The sequence below is a fragment of the Poecile atricapillus genome, chromosome 11, assembly GCF_030490865.1.
Source record: "Poecile atricapillus isolate bPoeAtr1 chromosome 11, bPoeAtr1.hap1, whole genome shotgun sequence".
Taxonomy (NCBI): Eukaryota; Metazoa; Chordata; class Aves; order Passeriformes; family Paridae; genus Poecile; species Poecile atricapillus.
Window position 1 is genome coordinate 12231751 of NC_081259.1, and position 22723 is coordinate 12254473.

General features: G+C 41.5%; 1 protein-coding gene across 1 annotated transcript in view; it reads right to left on the reverse strand.

Moving 5' to 3' along the window:
* The window catches only part of MYO5A (myosin VA), a 97005-nt gene that overhangs the window by 69628 nt on the left and 4654 nt on the right, over nucleotides 1-22723 (reverse strand). Inside the window, exons 2-4 of the mRNA XM_058847120.1 lie at nucleotides 7888-7998; nucleotides 6675-6846; nucleotides 1635-1779 (exon numbers count right to left, since the gene is read on the reverse strand). Coding sequence (XP_058703103.1) covers nucleotides 1635-1779; nucleotides 6675-6846; nucleotides 7888-7998 — 428 coding nt within the window. The remainder of the gene's footprint in view (nucleotides 1-1634; nucleotides 1780-6674; nucleotides 6847-7887; nucleotides 7999-22723) is intronic.

A 22723-nucleotide genomic window follows, 5' to 3' on the forward strand; every position in this document is an offset into this window, starting at 1 on the left:
TTATGAGAATAATGCTGACACCTTGGCTGGTGCTGAGCAGCGCTCACCTGCACTCAGGGACTTGGCAGATTCTCGTGTTCTGGCAGTGAGCAGGTGCACAAGGAGCTGAGAGGGAGCACAGCCAGGACAGCTGACCCCAACTGAACAAGGGATTTTCCACACCCAGGAATGTCCTGCCCCGTACATGAACTGGGGGGAGCTGGCTGTGAGCAGCTGATGGCTGCTTGGGGACCGGCTGGGCATTGGTCAGTGGGCAGTGAGAAATTTTACTGTGCATCACTTCTTTTTCTTAGGTTTTACTCCTCCTTTCTTTCCTTTTCATTGTTATTATTGTTGTTGTAATTATTTTGTATTATGTTACTTTATTTCAATTATGAACCTGTTCTTATCTGAACCTATGAGTTTCTCTTCTCCATCCCAGTGTGGGAGGGAGGGAGTGGCTGTGCAGAACTGAGCTGCTGGCTGGAGTTAAACCAAGATGAGGGTATTTCTGAAACACTGGCTCTTTTGCAATTACCCTAAGTCATGAAATATTGCACTGAACTATTTTATTTTGAAATTATCTTTTACCTGGGTATTGTGGATCACTGTATTCAGATGTGCACGTGACAAACATTTCATCCTTTCCAGCTATCATAAAGATTCTTAAATTAACAGATAGCTGATTTCAAACATGGAGATTTTATAATTTTCAACCCATTCTCCCCTTGTCTCCCTCACTTGCAGTATAGCTGAACAGCCATCACAAATAATCCAGAGACCTTTCAGTGTTTCACTTGATTAATTTGATCGTGAGCTGTACTGCCAACAAGGAAAACTATACCAACAGCTTGAAGCCAACCAGTGAGGATACCAGGGAGCATCTTGTTAACCAAAGACCACACAGCAGCCCAAAAGATCTTTAGCCTAGAAACGAAATATTTCAAAAGCTCCCCAAACTGCAGGCTCTTGGGGCAAAGGGGAAGAAGTTTCTGATAACCACTGCCCTTGGGTGACAAGTTCATTTTGATGCAACATCTAACAAAATGAGGATTTCCTGCACAGCTGTGGCAGTGTCCTTAGAGACTCAGTTCTCAGGGGCTCTTTGCAATCGTCCCTCTGCTCCCTCTTAATTCCAGTCAACAACAGCCACAGGCAGATTACGTAGCTGGGACATTACTGACATGACCAGGAGCCTATAATAGCACTCCTAAGCCCAGTGATTTCTCTTCTCTTGTCAGTATCACACACAGACACAAAACAGCTAAGAACCTGGCTTCTCTTTAATATTTTCTTTTATTTTCTCTTTAATAATCCATTAAATCCATTAAAAAGTATCTCCTTATTTTTCTAGTTAAATTTTAAAAACGTGATAATATCATATAGCACAGGGCTAATTTTAGACCTAAATACTGGTAAGATCTGTGGTAATTCCTGTTAAGTGTCAGTGGACATGATCTCCACAGCATTTATAAAGCTTTACTGTTCACTAACTTAGGCAACTTTTCCCCTTGTGAAATGTACTAAAACACTGGATAAAAGACAGTTATTACAAAATATTTCAGAAGCTATGAATTAAAGAGAAGAGCATCAGCCAGAAACTTTGTTTTATTCCTTTCAGAAAAGCAGTGACTTCGAGACTCTGGTCTACAAACCTGGCCATCTGCTTGTATGCTTCTTCAGCCACTGCAAAGATATGTGGATCCATATCCCCCATATTCTGGCCACTGTAGGCATTGATGATATCTTCGCCATAGATAGGCAGCTGTTCATAAGGATTTATGGCCACTAAAACAATACCTACAAAGGAAATTAAACAAAAGGAATTATTAGTAGTTGTTTACTATTGTTCTAATCTTTCTAAAAATGTTGAAGAATAAGGATCTGATATTACTGACTTCAACAGATATTTATTCTGAATATAGTTCAGCACACACAAAGTGCCACAAGTTTACTTCCACCCTGCTTTGGTAAACACATCAGGGACAGCTTTTTACCTTTTCTTTCCATCTGCCTTTTCTAAAGCTAATATGCACAATCCAAAAAGAGTCAGAATGTACAGACTTGAAATACTGTAAACCAATGAATGTGCATTGTACTTCCCTGTGTTTTACTCTGAATTACCAATGATACTGTAATTTGTGAAGTATTAACTACTGGTCTCACTGAATGCCAGTTTGGGTATGTGCAATGTGTGACCCTTCAGCTGTTGTGAAAGAATAACATCCTCACTTTTTGTAATAAGCAACAATGTACAGACAGAGTGTAATTTGGATTCCAGGGCACCTCTGCAAATCAGGCAGGACAACCCCTGGTCAAAGGCATAAAAAAACCCAAACAGTAAACATATTTCATAGGGTTGACACAGAGCAGCACCCAGTCATGTCAGGAGATTTTGCAATTATAGCCCTAGAAGGCATCAGAACACCCTCATCTGATACATCTGAGCATGTACTTACACCTCCCATTTTTTAGTTTTCCCCTACCAATTAAACACACATCTGTTTTTTTTAGTAACACTCATCACTACAGCACTTTCGAATTCATGCCATTCTTTTACTCACCCTACACAGGAAAACTTAAGTCTTACTTTTACAAACTTCCTTTCCACAAATAGTGAGACCTCAAATGTTTTTGGGACAATTCTCTTTTTCATGAGAAACGAGGAATGCTCTACCCACAGGGATAATCTGACAGATTCCTTGTAACTTTCTGTCCTGCAGCAGTTACAACAGGTAGGGAAGTTTATTTGTTCTGATCAGTGAGACCCTGTGAGACCCAGCTGTGACAGACACACTGTGCCCTCTTGACATGGCAAGTCCTCCTCACTTGACAAGGTGGTAAGAAAAGGACCCCTCTAATTCTAACTGTGGACATTTAAAAACCAGAATTTCTTCCTATGTATATGTATTTTGGTGCTGAAGTGTGCCAGTGCAGCTGCAGATGGCTGCACAGTGACTGCACCAAGCATGCTTGGACAATCCATCCCTGAAGAACCTGCCCCAGAAGCATTTTCATAGCACTCAACTTGCTTCTAAATTTACTCAGAAATTCACTCTTACACACACAGACTTCCTCAGTGCCGATCCCAGCTCTCTGCTCTGTGCAGATCACAGTGTCGTGATGTCTATCTAAGAAATTTTCCATGGAAAAGCTGAGAGAGGGAAATGAAAGCATCTACAGTCTGGCACTGCTGCTGGGAGCATCAACCAATTTTTAAGCTCTTTTATGCATCTATACATCAAGCATAATCCATAGCAAAAACATTAAACAAGAGAATACGTTTTAGGGAGAGATCTGAGAGACCTTGATCTATTTCCTCAAATTCACAGCCAGTTTTATGTCTCGACACGCCCATGTGAGGAGAGCCAGTGTTTTTCCATCAGCCATGACTTCACTGAAATGACTCAGGAGCTCCAGTGAAAAATCTCTACAAACATTTATGCCAAGTTCTAATGCTGTCATGATGAACCAAAAAATAAAGAGTGAGGGTTAGGGACAGGAAGCGACCTCAGTACTACAAGACTCGAGGAATATTTTGCTTGCCAATTTTTAACATCTGCCCTTAGAAAAAGCAGTAAAAAGTGAAATACAGTGCACCACCGAGCTGAGCCTCTCAGGCTTGCAAGTCTCATCAAAGAGATATTACAAAAATCTGTGTGAGACTTCCGACAATTCCCTCCTGCTTTTGGTTACACTGGCAAAAATAAACCCTTGAATTGGGAACAAGCAGCCTCGTGACAAGTCTCCAGCATATTAAAACACTTAACTTCAGTAGCCATCTGTAAAATCTACAAGCAGCTACCATCTGGAAATAACCAAAACAAGAGAGTTTGGAATTATTTGCTTTCTGCAGAACTTTGGAATCAGTCTGCCTCACAGGGCTATAATCCAGATTAATTTACATATAACTTCTCTTTATCTCTGCTAAATCATATTGTTATTTTAAGAAATACGGCCTTTCCTAAATCAGATTCATGTGTGTTTTTGTTCTTACAACCACACTAAGTTGAACTCTGGCTACTCTTTATGCCATTCGTCTTTATACATGCCCAAAGTAAACTTATCTAATCCTTCTACTTTGAACATACTCGTCCATCTGTGGCCAAATTGAACATAAATGTCATTTATTAATTTAAAGTTTTCTCTCCTGCATAGCAGGCAGTACTTTTTACTAATCTGAACTTGAATCACCAAGATTCACCGAGTTTTCATTACAGCCGTAGCAGTTTTTCCATGTAATTTTCCTTTGTAACTTTTCAACTTTCTTCATTAATTCATCATTTCATGTTTCCAACAGTAAAGCATTTCATGTTTCCAACAGTAAAGCAAAGTTATAAATCACCTCTAAATTGCTGGTGAAAGGCTGACTTCAAATTAGGAAACCAGGAAGTTTTCTGTTTAAAAGTTTGAATTACTTCAAAGTGAAATTTAAAAGAATTTAATATCCATGTCACATACCACACTAAGACAGCATGTAGAATTAATTTTTAGGGCCCTGGACAACTATCCATCCATGCACTCCTGTTCTAGTTCTACTGCTGAGAATCTTGTTGCCATGATTCTCTTGATGGATTGAAGTGGTTTTAGTCTCCTTTGGGCTGCATAAAATTGGGTTAGCTCAAACCACCTTCACAGGCTATTTTAACTAAGCTGGCTAATGTGAGAGTCACATCAGGAGGCAAATGCAGCCTCCCTGAGGCCGAGCTCCAAGGCAATAATCGTTGCAGAGGGGAAGTAACCTGCAGCAGGATGGGAACTAATGGAGAAGTCAGAAAGGTGAATGTCTGCGGCCAAAGGATCAGGTTTTTAGAGGCTGACATGCCAACTCTATTTGGCTCAGCCTGTAACACAACATACCCCTGCCTCCATCCCAAGTGAATAAATCACTGCACACCACTCCTCAGCAGCGCTGAACCTCGACACCTCCTTCTCTCTGAGCACCAGGAATCCCCTCGCTACGGGATCCACACATTTCTGACAAACATACAAGCAGGGGTATGTTGGAAGCAAACCAGCCAACCCAGCTCCACCATCCCAGGTCCCTTGGCAGACCCAGCCATGGAGAGCTAAAGGCCTCCCAACCCCATGAGAAATGATAAAACCAGCCAAAACCACCATTACAGCTGCACTGGGGAATACTTGAAACAAGCCTTTTTCATGTTTTTCCAAACACAGCAAAACACAACCAGCAGACAACACATTCCTTTTGAAAGCCTCTGAAATGCTGCTCAACACAAAGCCTGTCTGCAAGCAGCTGGGGCACAGTCCGGACAGGCTTGTGGGAAGGGCTATGGCAGTGTAAGGAGGCCACAAAATTGAGACTGAAAACCCCTTACAAGCTCAGGCCATGAGGCTCAACTTGCACAAAAGCCCTTTCACACAAGAGCTTTGCCATAGGGGCACTTGGGAAAGAAACACAGATCGTGTCCATACTGGGGGAACTGAGCTGGTTCCCAGTGCTGGGACCACAACATGAACCCTCAGCAGGGGCTGCCCAGAGAGGCACCACTGGAGACACTCAAATACCCACTTAAACCAGGCCAAGCCCTGAGCAACCTGATCTAACAAGTCAAGACTTGTTTTAAGTAGGAAACTTCACTGAAGACTGCCGGAGATCTCTTCCAACCCAAGTTATTCTGTGCTCTGACTGCAGGGCTGGATGAGATGTGGTGTGAATCATCACCCACTCCTATGGGAGCGAGGTCTGGCTGTGAGCAGGGGGTGGCAAAGTCTGATCCAGTCCCCTGTGGTCTGGTCACTGCTGAGAGCAGGACTGGGAACAGATGTGCTCTGCTGAGCATCTGCAGATCAGGAGCAGCCAGCGTGAGCAGAATGTGGCAGGATGTTAATGCCTCCTGTCCATCACAACATGTTTAACGTGCTGCTTGTCTTTTGAAAAGTTATGATAAAAGCTAGCAGTGAATTTTGACTAAACACTGAGATTTAACAGAAACATATGCACACATAGAAAAAAAGCCCAGAAGCATCAAATCTAAATTTTAAGCCTAAACTACCTCACAATGTTTATTTTTAAAACAGACCATTCAGCTGCAATCTTGCACTTATGATAAAGTGATTATTTAAGTAACTTTCCTCCATTCTGGCCATCTGAAAATACCACAAGTCTGGGTAACCTCTGCTGTGAGTTAAATGTTATTTTTAAAACCAAGATCAATTGTAACTGTGATAAGACAAGCACTGGCTCATGAACTGTTACAAATTCACTTCTGCAGTTGCCTGATTGGAAAACATGAAAAAGAAAATAAACTGATGTCTTCCAAAAGAGATGGAGGAGCTCACTGCAGAGGTAGGCAATAATAGGTGGGCAACAAATCCACCAAAGAGCAAGGCCAGTCTGTGAGCCCCTTCCCACCCACACCAACCTGAGCAAGCCTGAGGAGAACACCAACCAGACATGAATCCCACTGGGGAGCAAAAATGGCTGAATACACATTTTATAAACAGAGCCCATTGGGCAGCTAGAGGAACACAAAGTTAAGTCAATTTTCTCTGAACCTCAATATTCTCAAGTCTATTAATGACCACAGACATAGTGATTTCCCTAAGAATAGTCCAGCATGCCCTGTCACTATATGATATTAAGTTAAAGGCAGGCACATCACCAGACAACATTCCCTTTCCTGTCTACAGCACTCTCTGTAAAGATGATGGTATGAAAAGACAGTACTTGCCACAATAGGTATAGATGAGTTTAGAGTCTATAAAGCGAACTTTGAGGTTGTGCAGAACAGCAGGCTCGTGGAGATAACTGAGAGCTGTGAGGTCATTTTCACCCACGAGGATGTCAGGGTTCCGCAGGGGCGGCAGCTCCTTCGTCTTCGGATCGAGGCAATACTCGAGGTCCTGAAAATCAAGCAGGCACACTTAGAAGAGCTGGTGTTTAGGTTTCCTCACTCAGTACCTCCAACTGCTCTTCCCAGCAAAACATGCCCAAGGTAAAAGAACACAATGCATGATGTCAATTTTCTGGTGATTTGAGTTGGCAGCTCTTTCTCCAAAAAATGTCATTTGAAATTTCCCAGAGGGGTTTTCTATATGTGCAACAGGCAACTGTATAGAGATACCATCTTTATAGACTATTACTTAAGCAAACCCCATACTTTTGCTGCCATATTAGATAAACCAAAATATGCTGTATCATAAATCTAACCAGCTTTTCCCTATTGTTCTCCTCTTGAGTGGAACAGGCAGGGAAAGAAGATTCCCACCAATCTACAGCCATCTTCATGCACAGTAACACAACATGGGAACGATGGCAGAACACAGTGGAGAACACAAACACCGAAAAAAATGCTACTTAGAACTTTTTTCGCATATAAATTCATCTCTAATATAGATGTTTCAATTGCATGTCTCTAGATCTAAAATCACTTTATTTACCTGCTATTTCCATTAGAAAAACCAGCTAAAATGATGTGAGCTGTACATGGGCATGTCATCATTTCTCAACACAGTACACAGCATATTCTCTGTAATGCCCTTAATCCTTGCCTTTTTCATCTTTATTAATTTTCTCCTGGTTATGCTCAACTTAAAAGTCACAGTTCTTCGTCTGCAACACTGTTCTCCTAGCAACCCTGTCTCCCTGGAATAGCAAACCAGGGCTATATGTTTAACGGCATAAGTAGAAAAAGATGATGCAACTGAACATAATAGGCCGTGGATAAAAGCAACTGCTTTTTAATTTATTTTAAAAACAAGGCAAAATTGATTTTTGTAACTAAACAGTAAAATTTATCTGCAGAATGCAGATCAAAATGCTGCAGAAAGCGAGTGGACAAAACCAATTGCACACACCTAAATCCACAGAGCTTCCTGCAATAGATACATCAGACTCTGGTTGAGAACAAGAACTATCAGCTTACAAACAATACATAGACTTACCTTGCCCTCCTCAAGTCGAAGCTGGAGGACTTTATCTCCAGGTTTATAATCTCTGAGAAGTTCTGCTGACTTCCAGACCTCCTCTGGATCAGGGATCCAAACCCTGGCATACTGCAATACAACAACAACAGCAAACCAGCAGTGAGCTGTGGGTGCACTACAGTTAAATCATCAAAATAAATGACACTAGAATTATTTTTTTTTCTTTTTAAATACATGTTTAACAGACAAACCCTTAAGCAAGAGGCAAGTTAATTAGTACATCTGAGGTGAATAATTTGTTCTATTGATAAATGGCTACACAAGCATAATTTTATTGCCTACACAGAGAGAAAAAGGCATTTTCCATGCAGAAAGTATTCCAAGATACACATTCAATGCCGAAAATCTACAAAGCAAAAAAAAAATCAGCATTTTTCAGAAAGACCAATAATTTGGCTATCCAAAAAACTACTTGGAGGAGCTCTTTTGAGTAAGTTCTAAATGCATTTATAGCATAATATTATAGAGCCATTTTTGTCTTCTTTTTCCCCAAAGAGAATACTTCGGCCCATCTGTGTTAATTTAGGCAAAGCTGCGGGATCAGGTGTTAAAAGCTCTTTCCATTGTAGTTTCAAACAGAGCTAGTTTAAAACTGACTATATTCAGAATGCCAAAAGAAAAAAAAAACTGAAAAGATTTGGTTGAAAAGGCCTCCAGATAAAAAAAAACCAACAACAAACCAGATTCCCATTAATGACCATTTTTATACAAACTTTATTGATTAAAGTGATCCAGCAAACATGTGATTTGTTTTCCAAACCAGCAAGAATATTCATATTTTCCAATGCGTGAAGATACAATTGTTAGCTCATGTCCAAGAATCAATTAAAGATGTATGGCAAGCAGTTACTGACACAGTCACATGTACATGCAAACACACACATATGAAAACATCTCTTGAGCAGAACAAGGAAAAGGCTGTGACACTTTCACATGTTAAAGCTCCTGAGCCAATGCTCTTGCAATGCCTACAGAGCACTGAGGTCACACCACACCCACCCCCTTGGCAAACAAAGCAGCTTCTTGGCTCTGGCTCTGCAAAACATTCTCAGTCCACTAACTTATTTCAAAATAACTATAATGTATTTGTCAAAGCATGGCATTTGATGGCAGAGAAAACTGTATTTGCTCATACAGATTCACCACCTTATCTTACACAACTTCTTTTTGTATAGGTTCCTCTGCCTCAAAGAATGCTAAAGGAGTTTTTTCTCCACTCATTAACCCAGTTTTCCCACTAAAATGACAAACTGCTTGTTTCTGCTGGGGATTTTCTGAAAGACTTCATGAAAAACTTCACATTGTTTCTTGTTGCAAGACAGGCCACAATAAAATGTGTTGAGCAGCAGTTTGGGGAGTGGGACCCGTGAAGGAAGCCCCTGGTCCAGGAGAGGGAAGTGCACCTGCCCAGCTGGAGGCTCAGTGCCTGCAATAATTATGAATTTCAGGCAGCAATTTGTTTCCCATACCCGTGATGATCCTTAGGAACACTGCACATGAGTAATTTACAACAGCCTGGACCAATGGCTGGTACCCCTAGCACACTGCAGCCTTTAAAGCACTGCCTTCATCCCGAGCTCCCAAAAACCTTATGCCACACACATAAACATATAAAAATAAAGGAGAAAGATAATGAAATAAATAAATACAAACTCACTTTCATCATTCCCACTACACAATATGCCATGCTCCCACACCTGGCCTTCCTCCATCATCACTGGGTGTTACTGCCAGCTCTAAGAATCTACTTTGTACAAAGGCAAGAAGCTTTGCTCTTTGTAGTCAATCTGTGCTTGTGTGGCTTCTTTATTTCTTTGAGCTTTGTTAGCTTCATGTGTATTTGCTAGTGTTTTCAGTGCAAAAGTGCTGCATTACTTTATCATTATGTAGTCTTCTCCCCACTCCCCAAGAGATAAATTATTAGAGAAATTAAAGATGCCCAAAGCAATTCTTCAGTATGTGTTCCTGCCAATCACAGGGCACTGTATGTGACAGCAGAGGAAAGCAGCAGCACGGGGTATGGTCTGGGCTCTTGCATTAGTTGTTTTCAGCCCTTCTATATCCCAAATTCACAAGGCAAGGAACTTTGAGGTGAAATGAAGGTCTGTGCTAACAAGTGTATGTACAATGCGAGCACAAACCCACAGAAACTCTGTAATAAGTCAAAAATAATTAAAACAGGACTTGACAGTGAGGTGCCATATTAAAGTCAAGTAGTATGCTAAGGGATAATGCTTTCTTCCCACTTGATTTGAAACAAAAGATACTCTGTAAAACTTCATAAATAATAAACTCAAGATTTAATATAATAGCAATTTCAAATCAATTTCATGTCAAAATTTCAAATCCTAAAATCAGTAATTCATAAGACCCATATATCCAAACATAGCACAATCCACCTGTTCTCAAAATTCTTTTAAAAAAAACCAAAAAACAAAAAACAAAATGCCATAACAAAAAGCTAAAAATCAAAACCCTGCCAGAAATCAGGGAAGTTTTTCCAGTTTAGCAAAAGATGCTCCAGCATCAGACACAGCTGAAGACTGAATGAATACCACACTTTGACCAGGTTCCATCCCCAAGATGCAGCAGGAGTTCCCCATCCCCAGTATTTCTGATATTCTGATTCCTTCCAAGGAATTAACAGAAAGCAAAGCAAATGTTAAAGAGGAAAGCATTTAAATGTTGTCTAGCAAAAGGGATCAGCAGAGGCTGGTTTCCTTGAGGCTACACAAGGAAACTTTCCTGACCTAAGAAAGGCAGGAGCCTGAAAGACAAATGCTGATAACCTGAAGCAGCAAATGCTGTGTAGCAGTTTCTAACTATATGATTTATGGCAGCATGGAATAGGCATCTTTATTTATCCAGCTAAAACTGTACATTTTCTGCTGTCTAGAGAAGGGAAAGAGAAAGCAGAAAACAGATCACCATGGAAACTGAGCTACTACAGACAGCAGAACCTTCCATGACACAGCCCTACAGATATTAAAGCCATCCTGTGAGCGCTAGGCTGTAGCTTTTCATCTCCAGCACCAGTGCCTAGCTTTAAACCCCTGCCAAAGAAAACACCTGGTAAAGGGAATGGGTAGGAGGAAAGAGAGAGATGTTCCTAATTTTAAGTACTGAATCATTTCACAACATTCTCACCTCATTAACTTAGCAAAATGGTTTGCAAAATCAGATTTTCGTGTTTTTATATAATCAGTTGATATTAAAATTCCATAGCCTTTACTGGTATCCAACCCTGTAGAGGAAAACCAATATTGGTGGAAACAGGACTAAGGGCCTCTCTTGGGAAATATCTTACTCTGGTATCTGCTATCCATCCCTCTTTATTTACTAACATATAAAATAGTTTATGACAACATTAGAATAAGGATAAAATAAGATAAACTTCTAGAGACAGTGATTTACAAATGAGCCTTCTAAAAAGGGAAGGAAATTCTAGTTTAAAAATGACTATGCTGTCTAAAAGTCTATCACTGAAATGACAATATAAATTACAGGAAGAATCAAATGAAATTTAGATTAATCATCCTGATTATGATCCATGAAAACATTACTCTTTGTGGTAGTTTAAGGCAAATTTTGAACTACCAAAATAAATGCTTAACCAAGGCTGGTTTGAAAGTCAGAATGAAAATAGAAGGGATATCGAGGAGATGTCCTGGAATTCAGAAGAAAAATAAATTATTAAATGCATAATGACAGGACTATTTCAGATCTCAGTTTCCTGCCTAGACTCTCTTCCAGCCTCAGCAGACCAACACAGAAAAAACAGCATCTCCAAAATCCCCTGAAGTGTGGAGTGCCATATTTTGCACTTTGTTCAAGGAAGGACAAGCTGGGCAATAGTTTATAGACATCTATAATGCAGCTCTGAAAGAGTTCACAGCAGAAAACAAACACAGAAGTTTTCACATCTTACCCATGGGTCAGAAGGTTGGCTGGATTACTACAACTTTACATAATAAGAAAATATAATAGAAAAATCACAGTATTCTGTCATACCTCGTGATTTCATCTTAGATCACAAGAAGAAATCATCAGACTATAACAATTATCTATCAAATGAGACCATATGACTCACAAAGCCTCTTGTCTGAGATATTAACCTCTTGAAGTACTAATTGACATTGCTGACAAAACAGAATTAGCAATGCAAGCAGCTCAGCAGTCTCGTCAGCAGGCAAATAGTTTTCTACTTCCATTGCACAATCACAAACACAGAAGAAGGAGATACAGCTATCTTCCCAGCTCAGCAGCTCTTTGGCTAAGAGCTGAAAGAGTTCATTAAATGATCTACATCCTAGAAGGAAAAAGGAAATTTCAACTGAGAGAAAGCTGTCCCAAGTTTCTCATACCTACACATACGATGAACTGGTATGATTTTCACTCCAGCAGAGATCATCTCTTTTTTTTTATTTACAGACAGCCTCAAAACCCACAGTCTTTCACATGTGAACCATGAAAAGAAATATGAAAGACACTGCCCTCCTCCCTTTCAAGAATGACCTTGGGTCTGGGTAGGAATAAAGCAGCTCATTTATGTCTGCATCAAAGAGACACCGTCAATTCTGGCAGCACTAGCTGAAGGAGGCAGTGAACAGCAACAGCTGGTAAAAGCCGAAGCCAAATCTCACCAAAATTATTCAATGTGAACTTGTTGCTGACTGAACATGGCCACCTGGAGAGAGCAGGCTGCATTGTCAGGCTGGGAAAAGAAGAGCCTCTGCCAGAAAGGCATAACAACAAAACAGAGCACAAAGTCATCAAAGTTCACACTGCAGAAGTGTAGAACTGATCTTCGCAGAATGCAAAGTCATTACAAAAGGATTTCTGAGCTGTGGGACTTTCTTGGCTGGGGTTGCTCTGAAAACACAATTTGATGCTATTAGAACAATTTCCTTTCAGCTTTACATTTTCCCCTATGCTTGGTTCACAGTGCCACCACCAAAGATAATAATACTGAGCCTAGAAATACTTGAAGCAGCAAAGTTTAGTTTTTATAAGCTCTACACAAGCAGATCAACAGCCAGCTGAGCAGCAGGCAAACACAAGTCTTAACTTGACCAGTCTGGATCTCCTACAAAGAGATCAGAATCACTCACACAAGAGGCAGGAGGAGGTCCTGTTTCTCCCACTGCTGAAACCACTAAAATTTGTGCCCCCCGTCCTGTGATCCATGAAGGATACACTGCACTCCTGTCATCAGAGTGCTGCTGCTGCCTGCACTCTGAAAAGTCAGACAGGACTTTACTCTTCCCTCCTAAAATGCCAAGTAACCAGGGAGGATTGGAAAGTAGAGCGTCTCCATGACAAGTGGGCTGCTGCAAAGCCTCTGACCAAATTCATCTTAATTCTTCTTAGGGCTGGAGGGAAACAGAATCACTAATTTTGAAAAAAAAAATCCAAACAGAAATGATAGTTTTCTTAAAGGCAGTAGCACTCTTTAGACATGGAGTGTATTTTCTGTCTTGTTGCTCAGCAACAGCCATTTACAAACATCTTGTAGAGTTTAAGGCCTGATATTTGGAAATAATTAAATTTAAAAGAAATTCACATCATGATATACAGCAGGGGAAATGTAAGTGAAAATTTGTAATAATGTTTTTTCTGAACTACAATCCCACATAGTCTCCTTCTCAAAGGAAGATCAAAAGCCCTGTGTTATCTGTCTCATGGGAATTCCCTGACCAGCCACAAGCAGGGCTCCCAAACAGTATCCAGGGGACAGCAGTGACCCAGGCTCTGAGCTACCCCCTAGGATATCAACCCTATGAGTTTCACACCACTGATATGGGGTCTGCAAATCTGGCTCACAGTTATGCAGGTCAGGCACTGCACCCTTCACCATGCACGAGGAAACTCCTTGAATCACAGCTCAGTAAGAAAAAGTCTGTTGTACTCGAGTACTTCATCTACCCTATAAATATCCACTGCATTTGAATCATAAGGATATAAAAGCTTTACCCCAGACCCAGTTCTTTCCTTCTTTTAAGCATTTTTACAAGGTATTGTTTGTATCTAGGGCCTGGGGGCTTGCAACAACGAAAGTAACTAGTATGTTGTTTGCCAAACATGCCTTGATTGTACAAGGTACAACCAAAACTATCAGCATCCCTGACATCAAGGCCAAAACTCACAGTTTTACTTTAAACTATCAAATCTATCAAAGAACAGTTATATTCCAAGGCTGTAACTGGTACAATTGTCCTATGAAACATTTTTAAGGAGTTAAAACACATGAAATGTTTAAAAGTTGTGCATTTTGTACACCTTTAAAAACACAGCTTTCTACATTTTATGTTGATTGTACTTGACCTTCTCTTCAAAATGTCATACAGAGAGAGACAGATGTGGTTTATAATCAGCTGTTATTAGCCCAGACAACACCTCAGCTATCAAAATGCTGCCCATTCACCCCACTAAGCTGCTGCATGCAGGAACAGCTCCTGTTGTACCTCACAGACCTCCTTCCACAGGCTCTTCTCCCCCCTCCCCAGGCAGCCAGCCATGCTCAGCCGGTTGTACCCTGTCACTCGGTGCCCTGTGATGCCAGCAGCCCCCGCTACCAAAGCCACGGGGCAGCGATGGGAACGCACACACCACTGGGTGGGCACAGCTGGATCTGCCTGCACACTGCTCCTGAGAGGCTCCAGCAAGGCTGAGTGACCAACCACAGAAAACCAGACACGTTTCACAAAGTGGCCTGGCCAGGAGAGAAGCACAGCCACGTCCTTCCTTATGGCCCTGCCACTAGCACCATGTGGGGTGGCACCGAGTGATGCTCCTGCACCGCTGGCCTGAGGCTCCCCACCTGCCCACAGCCTCATTCTCCACTGGTCATCAGCAAACCTGCACTGCAATAACTCCCCACAAACCCTCAGCTGTCTTATTTTTTATTTTATAATATATTTATTATTATAAGAGAGCACTGCTGTCTTATTCCATGCAGTATGCTATTCTCATTTCATTCAGTATGCTACTCAAAAGAAAAAAGATCATTTAAAGTAAACCAGGCTTAAAAATACATATTCACAGAAAAAGCAACGCTGAAGAAAATTCTGTGTTTGGAAGAGTTTTGATTTCTAGACCTGTCAAAGGAATGAATGGGGGTCTGAAGAACCCTCAGAAAAGATGGCAGTAACAGTGAGATCAAACCCACCAATGTTCTGGACACTGCTTGAGACACAAAACAGCTGAATAACCACAATAAGATCTGCAAAAACATCAAGCACAAGTGTGACACCTACCTCAGACTGAGAGACAGGAAAATATTCTGACTCATGTAAAATTTCATTTGGGGTCATACCCACACAGAGAAGCAAACACTGTATTGCATTTCGATCCATACCACCAGAATGAAAGCAAACAAGGAATTATATGCCAGTGATTTCAAAAAGAAATAAATTATAAGTCTGCCTCAAAATGCACAATTCATCCAACCTGAAAAACACGTTTCAAGAATTGTACACGAGTGGCCACAAGAAATTTAAGGGCAAATAAAACAGCTGCAGTTACCCTGAATATTCAGCTAATGAGACATGTTGCACTGAAGAAACCACATTAGGAAAAGGATGCATGGTTTCATGTTTATGTGCTTACAGTGAATGCTGCTCCAATTTAAAAACTTTAAAATAGCCTAGACCTAAGAACACAAAAAAATATTCAACACAATTAACTGCATGGGTGTCTAAACTTAAGTTTCAAGAACACCAACATTGTAAGGGCAAATAAAACAAGTGGCTGCAGGATTCTGTTTTAACATCATGATGATGCAAGCTGTAATATAGACTTGACAGCCTAAATGCAGAAACAGACATAACTTCCAGACCTCTGATACAAATTCAACCCAGACCATCACGCTTCTTCCATATTTTCATACTGAAATCTGACTTCTGAATGACAGATGAATGACATCTGGAGCATGGACTGACTTAACTGTGAAAGTTTAAATTAAAGTTAAAAATTAAAGGAAATATATTTGAGTAGATAAGGCTGTACTTTTCTAAGTGTCCTTCTGTAAAGTTGAGCTTAAGTCCAAAAGCACCACCTCGTTTTTACTTAATCCTAGCCCCCACCAAAAAACCACATTTAAAATAAAACACCAAACTGAGGTTTTAAAAAGCAAAGATTAACTGAGTATTTTTTGTTAGGCCAGCTGAGATGTAGCTGCATCATTAAAACAGAGCTTTCACTGACTTAGCTGGAGTTAGGCAAGGAGAACTAGATGCAGACACCTTTCTGCTCCACTACAACAGCAAGCTGGCACCAGTGAAGCACATCTAATGAAGCCATATTTAGTTCCACCAGTTTTTCATGGGACATTAACAGTAATTTACAGCAAGTCACCACACAAGGAAACCAGAGCGACCTGATCTGAATCACTTGGCAGGCTCAAACCCAAAGCCTCCCCAGAGCTGCCCTCCTCCACAAGAACTGGGGGAAGCAGTGAAAGCAGAACTGGGGTTAGTGGCCACGGAGCTGCTCTCTAAAACCCATTTCTTGCCCTGGAGTGCCAGCCCTGCCCTGGCCAGCTCCACGGGCACAAGGAGGGGCAGGGGCTGGCTGGCCTGGCACACAGGGTATGGAGAACACCCCTGAGCCTCAGAGAGAGGCAAATCACACCTGCCTCACGAGCTGAAGCATACTTTCAAGCATATCAAATTTAACCTTAGAGAAACTATTCCACTGCTTTTCTCTACGAGTGTTCTCTCTTTGATTGTTTGCAAAAAGTTTAAATCAGCTTTACATTTCTGATACGCGAGACTGTCACAAGGAGGAAGTGCACTCGGATGTGAAATTCTAACAACTTCTGCAATTGCTTCTCCTCTTGCAAGATTTTTTGTAAGTGAGATGATCTCCTAAACAATGAATTTAACGTCTGGCAGGTTTGAAATAGTCATGCATGTATCTCCAAGATCTTAAGTCCAAACTCAACTCAAATCCTTATTAATAAACTCTTATACTGCAATACTATGTACTATATAAGCACTTATATGCTTAACTATACAGACGTATATGCCTATGCTAAAACCCAGAAAACAATTCAACATATTCTACTTACTTTAACATACATATAGTCTAAAACTTCTACTTCCATCCTATATCTCCTTCAATAGAAATTTTCAGCACTTTCAGAGGCAGCTGGTGCTTCCTTCCCAGCCAAAATAGGCTCAATCTCCACAGAACATATTTCCATCTCTCTTGTGTTGGTGTACACTAACTCATAAGGCAACTTGGGAATGTCTCTCTGGTTTCCTCAGCAAAACAACTGAGGTCATCTGCTTTAAAGATACTAATGAATAACCCATGGAGTCTGCAGAGAGTAACGTGTGACAAGCCATGTTGGGGCAATGAATTCCCTCATTGTTAGACTGCCTCATAGTATTTTTAGGTTATTTCTCCAGCTCTACAAAGCTCAAGAGTGTCTTCCTGTAAACCACAAAGGAGTTGCAAAATTCTCTTGTCTTGTGATAATCAAATGGAAGAAATCAAAGACACCATTGGTAATTGGAGCGAGAGTTTATGATTTTTCATGTCCCTGGGTATGTGCATCATTCAAACAAGAAGTCCCTGGTTTTCCATATTTAGGACTGTCAAACTAGAAACATGCAGTTTACATCTACCCATAGAGGAGCCTTGGAAAACAACATGACAAATCACATGCCATACTTACCCTGTGGTAGCTGCTATAAACACAGAATGAGGGCTCTTCAAAGCAGCGCTGCTTCAGCCTTTACATCTGATCTTAAAGCGAGGGATCTCGTCAGACCACAGAGTAAGTAGAATGGAAGAGTCTGCTCTCAACCATCCCCACTGCCTCCTAAGAGCTAAATCAACTCTTAGGAGTTTATTTACTGCTAATTGCCAGGGGCAATGTGCATTACCCTAACAGCCTTACCTACCTACAGCCACACCTGAAGCGGGGTTAAAAGGCAGAAACGGGGATGTGATGAGCAGTGAGGAAGATGCAACAGCTTTCAAAAAGCATCCACAACTTTCACCAAACAGCTTAGAGCTGACAGGCACAAAATCACAGCTGCATTCTGCATTCCTGTCCTCCAGTTTAATCTTTATATTGCTCCCTCAAAGCGTTCATGATCATGGTGACTTCTCATCCATATTTGTTTTTTGGTATTATGTTTGTACCTTCCTTTCCGTCAACATTCTAAGAAGCTTCACCCCAGCCTTGAGTACCTCCATAGCATTATTATTATTCAGAGAAAGATCTCGCTATTGTTCTTGGCTAACAGGCCAAAGAAATTAAGTCCATGCCACTAAGGAGAACAGAAGGTGTAAAACACAAGATCTCTGTTTCTGTAAGTAATCCATTTGTACCATCTTCAAAATTCACATTAAAATTTGCAGATACTCCCATTACAAGTTGGGTCAGTATCTGCAATCCACAAACATTCAGCCAGTGAAGTCTTTAAACTTCATTAGCAGTGCCTAATGTTTCCTGTGCTTACCTTGGAGCTCCTTAATATCCACAATTCAGCAAGGAAGGCACTCTCTAATGTAACCACACTAACTACTTAGCCTCTTTAAAACAAAAAAAAAAACCCACACAGAACCCACACAAACTGTTTTAACAGCATTGATTTCTTCTTTATATTTTATTTGTATATAAACAGACTGACGTATAGAAACAAACTACTAAATACTGCAACTAGCTGCAAGCAGCAAGCCAAGCAGCTGTACTGTGACAGAAAAGGCCCAGATTATGACCTGGATCACCAGGAAGATCCCAAAATCACCAAGACAATTGGCTCAATAACTCCATGGTTTTCATGTCTGGGCAGTGCTGGGCACTCCAGGTTAACCAGCTCTCACAGAGCTTCACCTTAGGCTGCTGCCTGAGGCAAACTGCAGACATGGACTGTGCTAAAAGATGAGTGGCACCATGAGATGGCAGGTCCTGAAAGTGGAAGCTTCTGCTGAAAATACACTCTGGTTATTAAACATTAAATCTGGGCTTTAAGTAGACAGGCCCTAACTTATTGCATACACCGAGCTTTCCTCAGAGAACTTGACAAGAGACATCCCTAGGATGTTTTAGTTTGTTTTCCTGCACAAATCATTCCTAACTATAGCTACAGGACAGCAAAGTTATTTCCCTGCCATTAGAAGAAATAGAGAATAAAGGGCCTGATCTTTCAGATTTATGTGCTCAATTTTAAAGCATAAAATTAAGCAATGTGTGATTACTCACAAAGGATAAAGAGAAATCTCTGCAGTATCAGGCTTACGCAAACCCAGGGTTAAGCAAAGCTAAGGAACACTGGGAACAAGGAGGAAATGATGCAGGTAAAGGGTGGCACTGGCACAGGCATGCAGCACTGCTCCCTTCCAGGAGTCACCAAAAGCCTTGCCACTAGTGTTGGCAGCCAAGGCCTCAGCAACCCCATCACACAACTCTGCATTGTGCATCCAGCTTCAAAGTAAAGCCAGCAAAAGGGAAAGTACAAAGAGCCAGTGAATTCAAAACAGTTTGAATTTTCTCTGTCTCCCATGACTTTTTGGTAATAGGTTTTATTTGACACCTAGTGCATTTCACCTTACTTAAAAGTTTTGATACCAGTTTGAACCAGCCAAACTCTTGAACATCATCCCTGTTCTAGCATATCTTGAGCAGGATTATGGTCCATGGAAATAGGCAGAAAGATACAATTTGATGAAAAAGTCAACGTCACAGACATGATGAAAATTTCTGAGAGCCGTGGACACCGTATTTCCCAAGAACCATAACACCACATTTTCCTGCAACAACAACCACCTATTATTAAGGATAGATAGGAAGTTCTTCCTTGCTATTTCAGCAGCAGAGAAGACAAGCAGAAGGTACATTCTGCTGCTTCAACTCATTCGAGTAGCTTGCTAATGAAGCATCAGGAACAATAGCCTTGCCCAAACGCTGCTCCCTGGCCCTGGGCCCAACTGTTCCAACACTCACTTCAGAGTCAAGCACGATACACACAGTAGTAAACACTGCTCCACTACAGCGAGCACAAAATTAGATCAGACATAACCCTGCACCTTCCAGCACACAAAAGAAAACCCAGCCAAGCAGAGGAGTTCAGACTCTGCTCATCTAACTTCATACAGGCAGCAAGGCAAGGTAACTTTTTTCAAGAGGCATAAAACAAATCCCTGACTCACTTCCATCAGAGGAGCTCTTGCTGCTTGACAGTGCAAAGCAAAACTGGGTCCATCATCTCCACTCTAGCCAAGATGCCTTTCAAACCAGCAACACCTGCACATGTGCTCACATATATACATGCAGCTGTCAAAGACCCCAGTAATACAAGCAAACCTTCAATAATTAAATATTTGCTTGGTGTATACTTTGTGCTGTCAAGGAATGAAACCCAAATTCAATGAATGTGTATAAATTGTTGTATGAATATAACAAATAATTATACATTAATGTGTATAAATATCTAAAGGAGGGGTGCCAAGAGGATGGATCAGGCTCTTCTCGGTGGTGCTGAGCAATACAAAAAGAGCCAACAGGAAGAAACTGATGCTCACAAGTTCCATCCTAATATGAGGAAGAACTTCTTTACTGAGCAGTGACTGAGCACTGGGCCAGGCTGCCCAGAGAGGGTGTGGAGTCTCCCTCACTTCAGATACTCAGATCCACTTGGACACAATCTGGTGCCTCGTGCTCTGGGATGGCCCTGCTCAAGCAGGGTTGGTTTAACCTAACCTTGTCAGCCCAGCTGACCGCTGTGGCCCCCTCCCACTGACCCAAGCTGGCATTCTGTCAATGTCCCTATGGGCCACCCCACGCTCCTCGAGGGCTGCTGCAGAGGCTGATCCAGGCACAGACCCAGAGCAGCCTTGCCAGCTGCACACTGCCCTCCCTCACAGCACAAACCACCACTGGCTAACCTGTCACTTCTTGCCTTTTTAAAATCCTACTAAAAATAGACAGTGCAGAAAGAGTGCAGCCACGTGATACTGGACATTTGTGTGACTTCCTCCAATTCAGCTGGCTCAATGAGCACATTTCAATAACAAAAATGCTTTCTTCAGTTCAGTAGAGATTAGGCAATCAGTCTTATAAAGACAGAGACACACTACTTTGTTATTAGAACACATGGAGAGAATTAAAACTCCCAAAGGCCCCACAAGCAAGCCCTAAGAGCTGGGTGCATCTGTCTACCCCTTACAACTCAACCTGGAGCTCTCTGGCTCAACCAATGATAAACATGGTGGTCATAACACATTTTCTGACATAGCAGGAGCTTGGCAGCACTTTATCTGATCATTTATTTACCTAAAAAATAAGAGTAATCCATTACTTAACCCATCTGGCACATGCTGTAAAATCCCTGCAGTAGAAACAGACTGCAAATAACCAGTGGCAATTCCATGTACAGACATTACTATTCTTCAAGCATTGCTGGTGACAATTTGGGGGAGGATCCCACATAATCCACTAATATTACCAGGTAAATGTTTTAACATGATACTCAAAGAATGAGGAAATAAGACCAATTATTATAAATGGGATCTTCACAGTTCTTTACATGTAACAAAGAACTCACACAATTCTCAAGGTTAGGTCTACAGAAAAAGAAGAAAAGAAAAGAAGAAGAGCATTTAAAAATATTTTTCTTTTTATTATTATTTATTTTATTATCACCCTCATCATCTGCTATCACCCCTCCCCAAAAGGAGCTCTGAATGATGCTACACTTCCAGTGTTCCATTAGGACTACAGGATGCTCCCTCCTTTGTGGGCTGTGAGAAGCTTTCACCAACAGCTTGGTACCTCCTTGTCCCCACCAGGGTGGCATCATTTCCTCCTCCAGATGTGCTCAGCATCCAGGGGAGCAGCTCTGGTGCAGCTCTGAAGGTTCCAACTCACACCATGGCCTGCCTGGCTTCCCAAGGCTCACAGTTTATTTTGCTAACAGCCTGCTGACATCTCACAAAACTGCTGCTGGAAAGCCAAGAGCTTTCTCAGTTCAGTCAGCTGCTGTGGCTTACATCTCACTACAGAGAACAGGGTTTTTTACAAAAACATAATAAAATGTCAAGGTTAGGTTAAACCAAGTATTGTTGGACTGTTGGGTAATTATATCCTCAGCACCTTTCGTTTAAAGGCAATAGGAATAAAATGGGTGCACAGCATCGTGACCTGTCACTGGCAGAGCTGCCATCGTGTTTATCCCAGTGACACAGCAAGTCCCCCAAGCAGAGGAGCAAGTGAAATATTCGCTGTTCTGCTGCAGTGTGAGGTTTTAGGAAGAGGCAGAGCACGGTTATAAAGTATCCTGAGAAGGCTCAATGCCATGCACAGGTGCAGCACCTTGCCAGCTCAGGTTTGGTTCTGCAGGAGCCTCTGCTCCCAACCATGCAGCAGAGCAGGAGCCCCAGGCTGTGCCCCAATGACTCCCACCTCTGCTCTGATGGGCACCAGCACCCTGCAAGGACTAAGCAGTGAGCTGCTGACACACGTGCTTACTGTTTAATGCTTACAGAACACCTAGGTCATGTGCAAACGCTTTGTTGCAAATTGTGGAACGTGAAAATTTTCTACGGATATTCTCTGATGTTTGATCTTTGTACACTTTCAAGCCTAATCAACAGAAAGGAGATGTAATCTGTGAAGCAGCAGCTAACAAGCTCTAAGAGATGCCCAGGTGTTTGAAAGACAAAGTATTTGTTGGTAGAATTGCCTTGTTAAGCTTTAGGGCTTGACATGCTTCAGTGATCTCAGGCCTGCTGGGAGATGAGCAAAGCTTGGGAAGAAGGATGTCCACTGACAGTGGACACA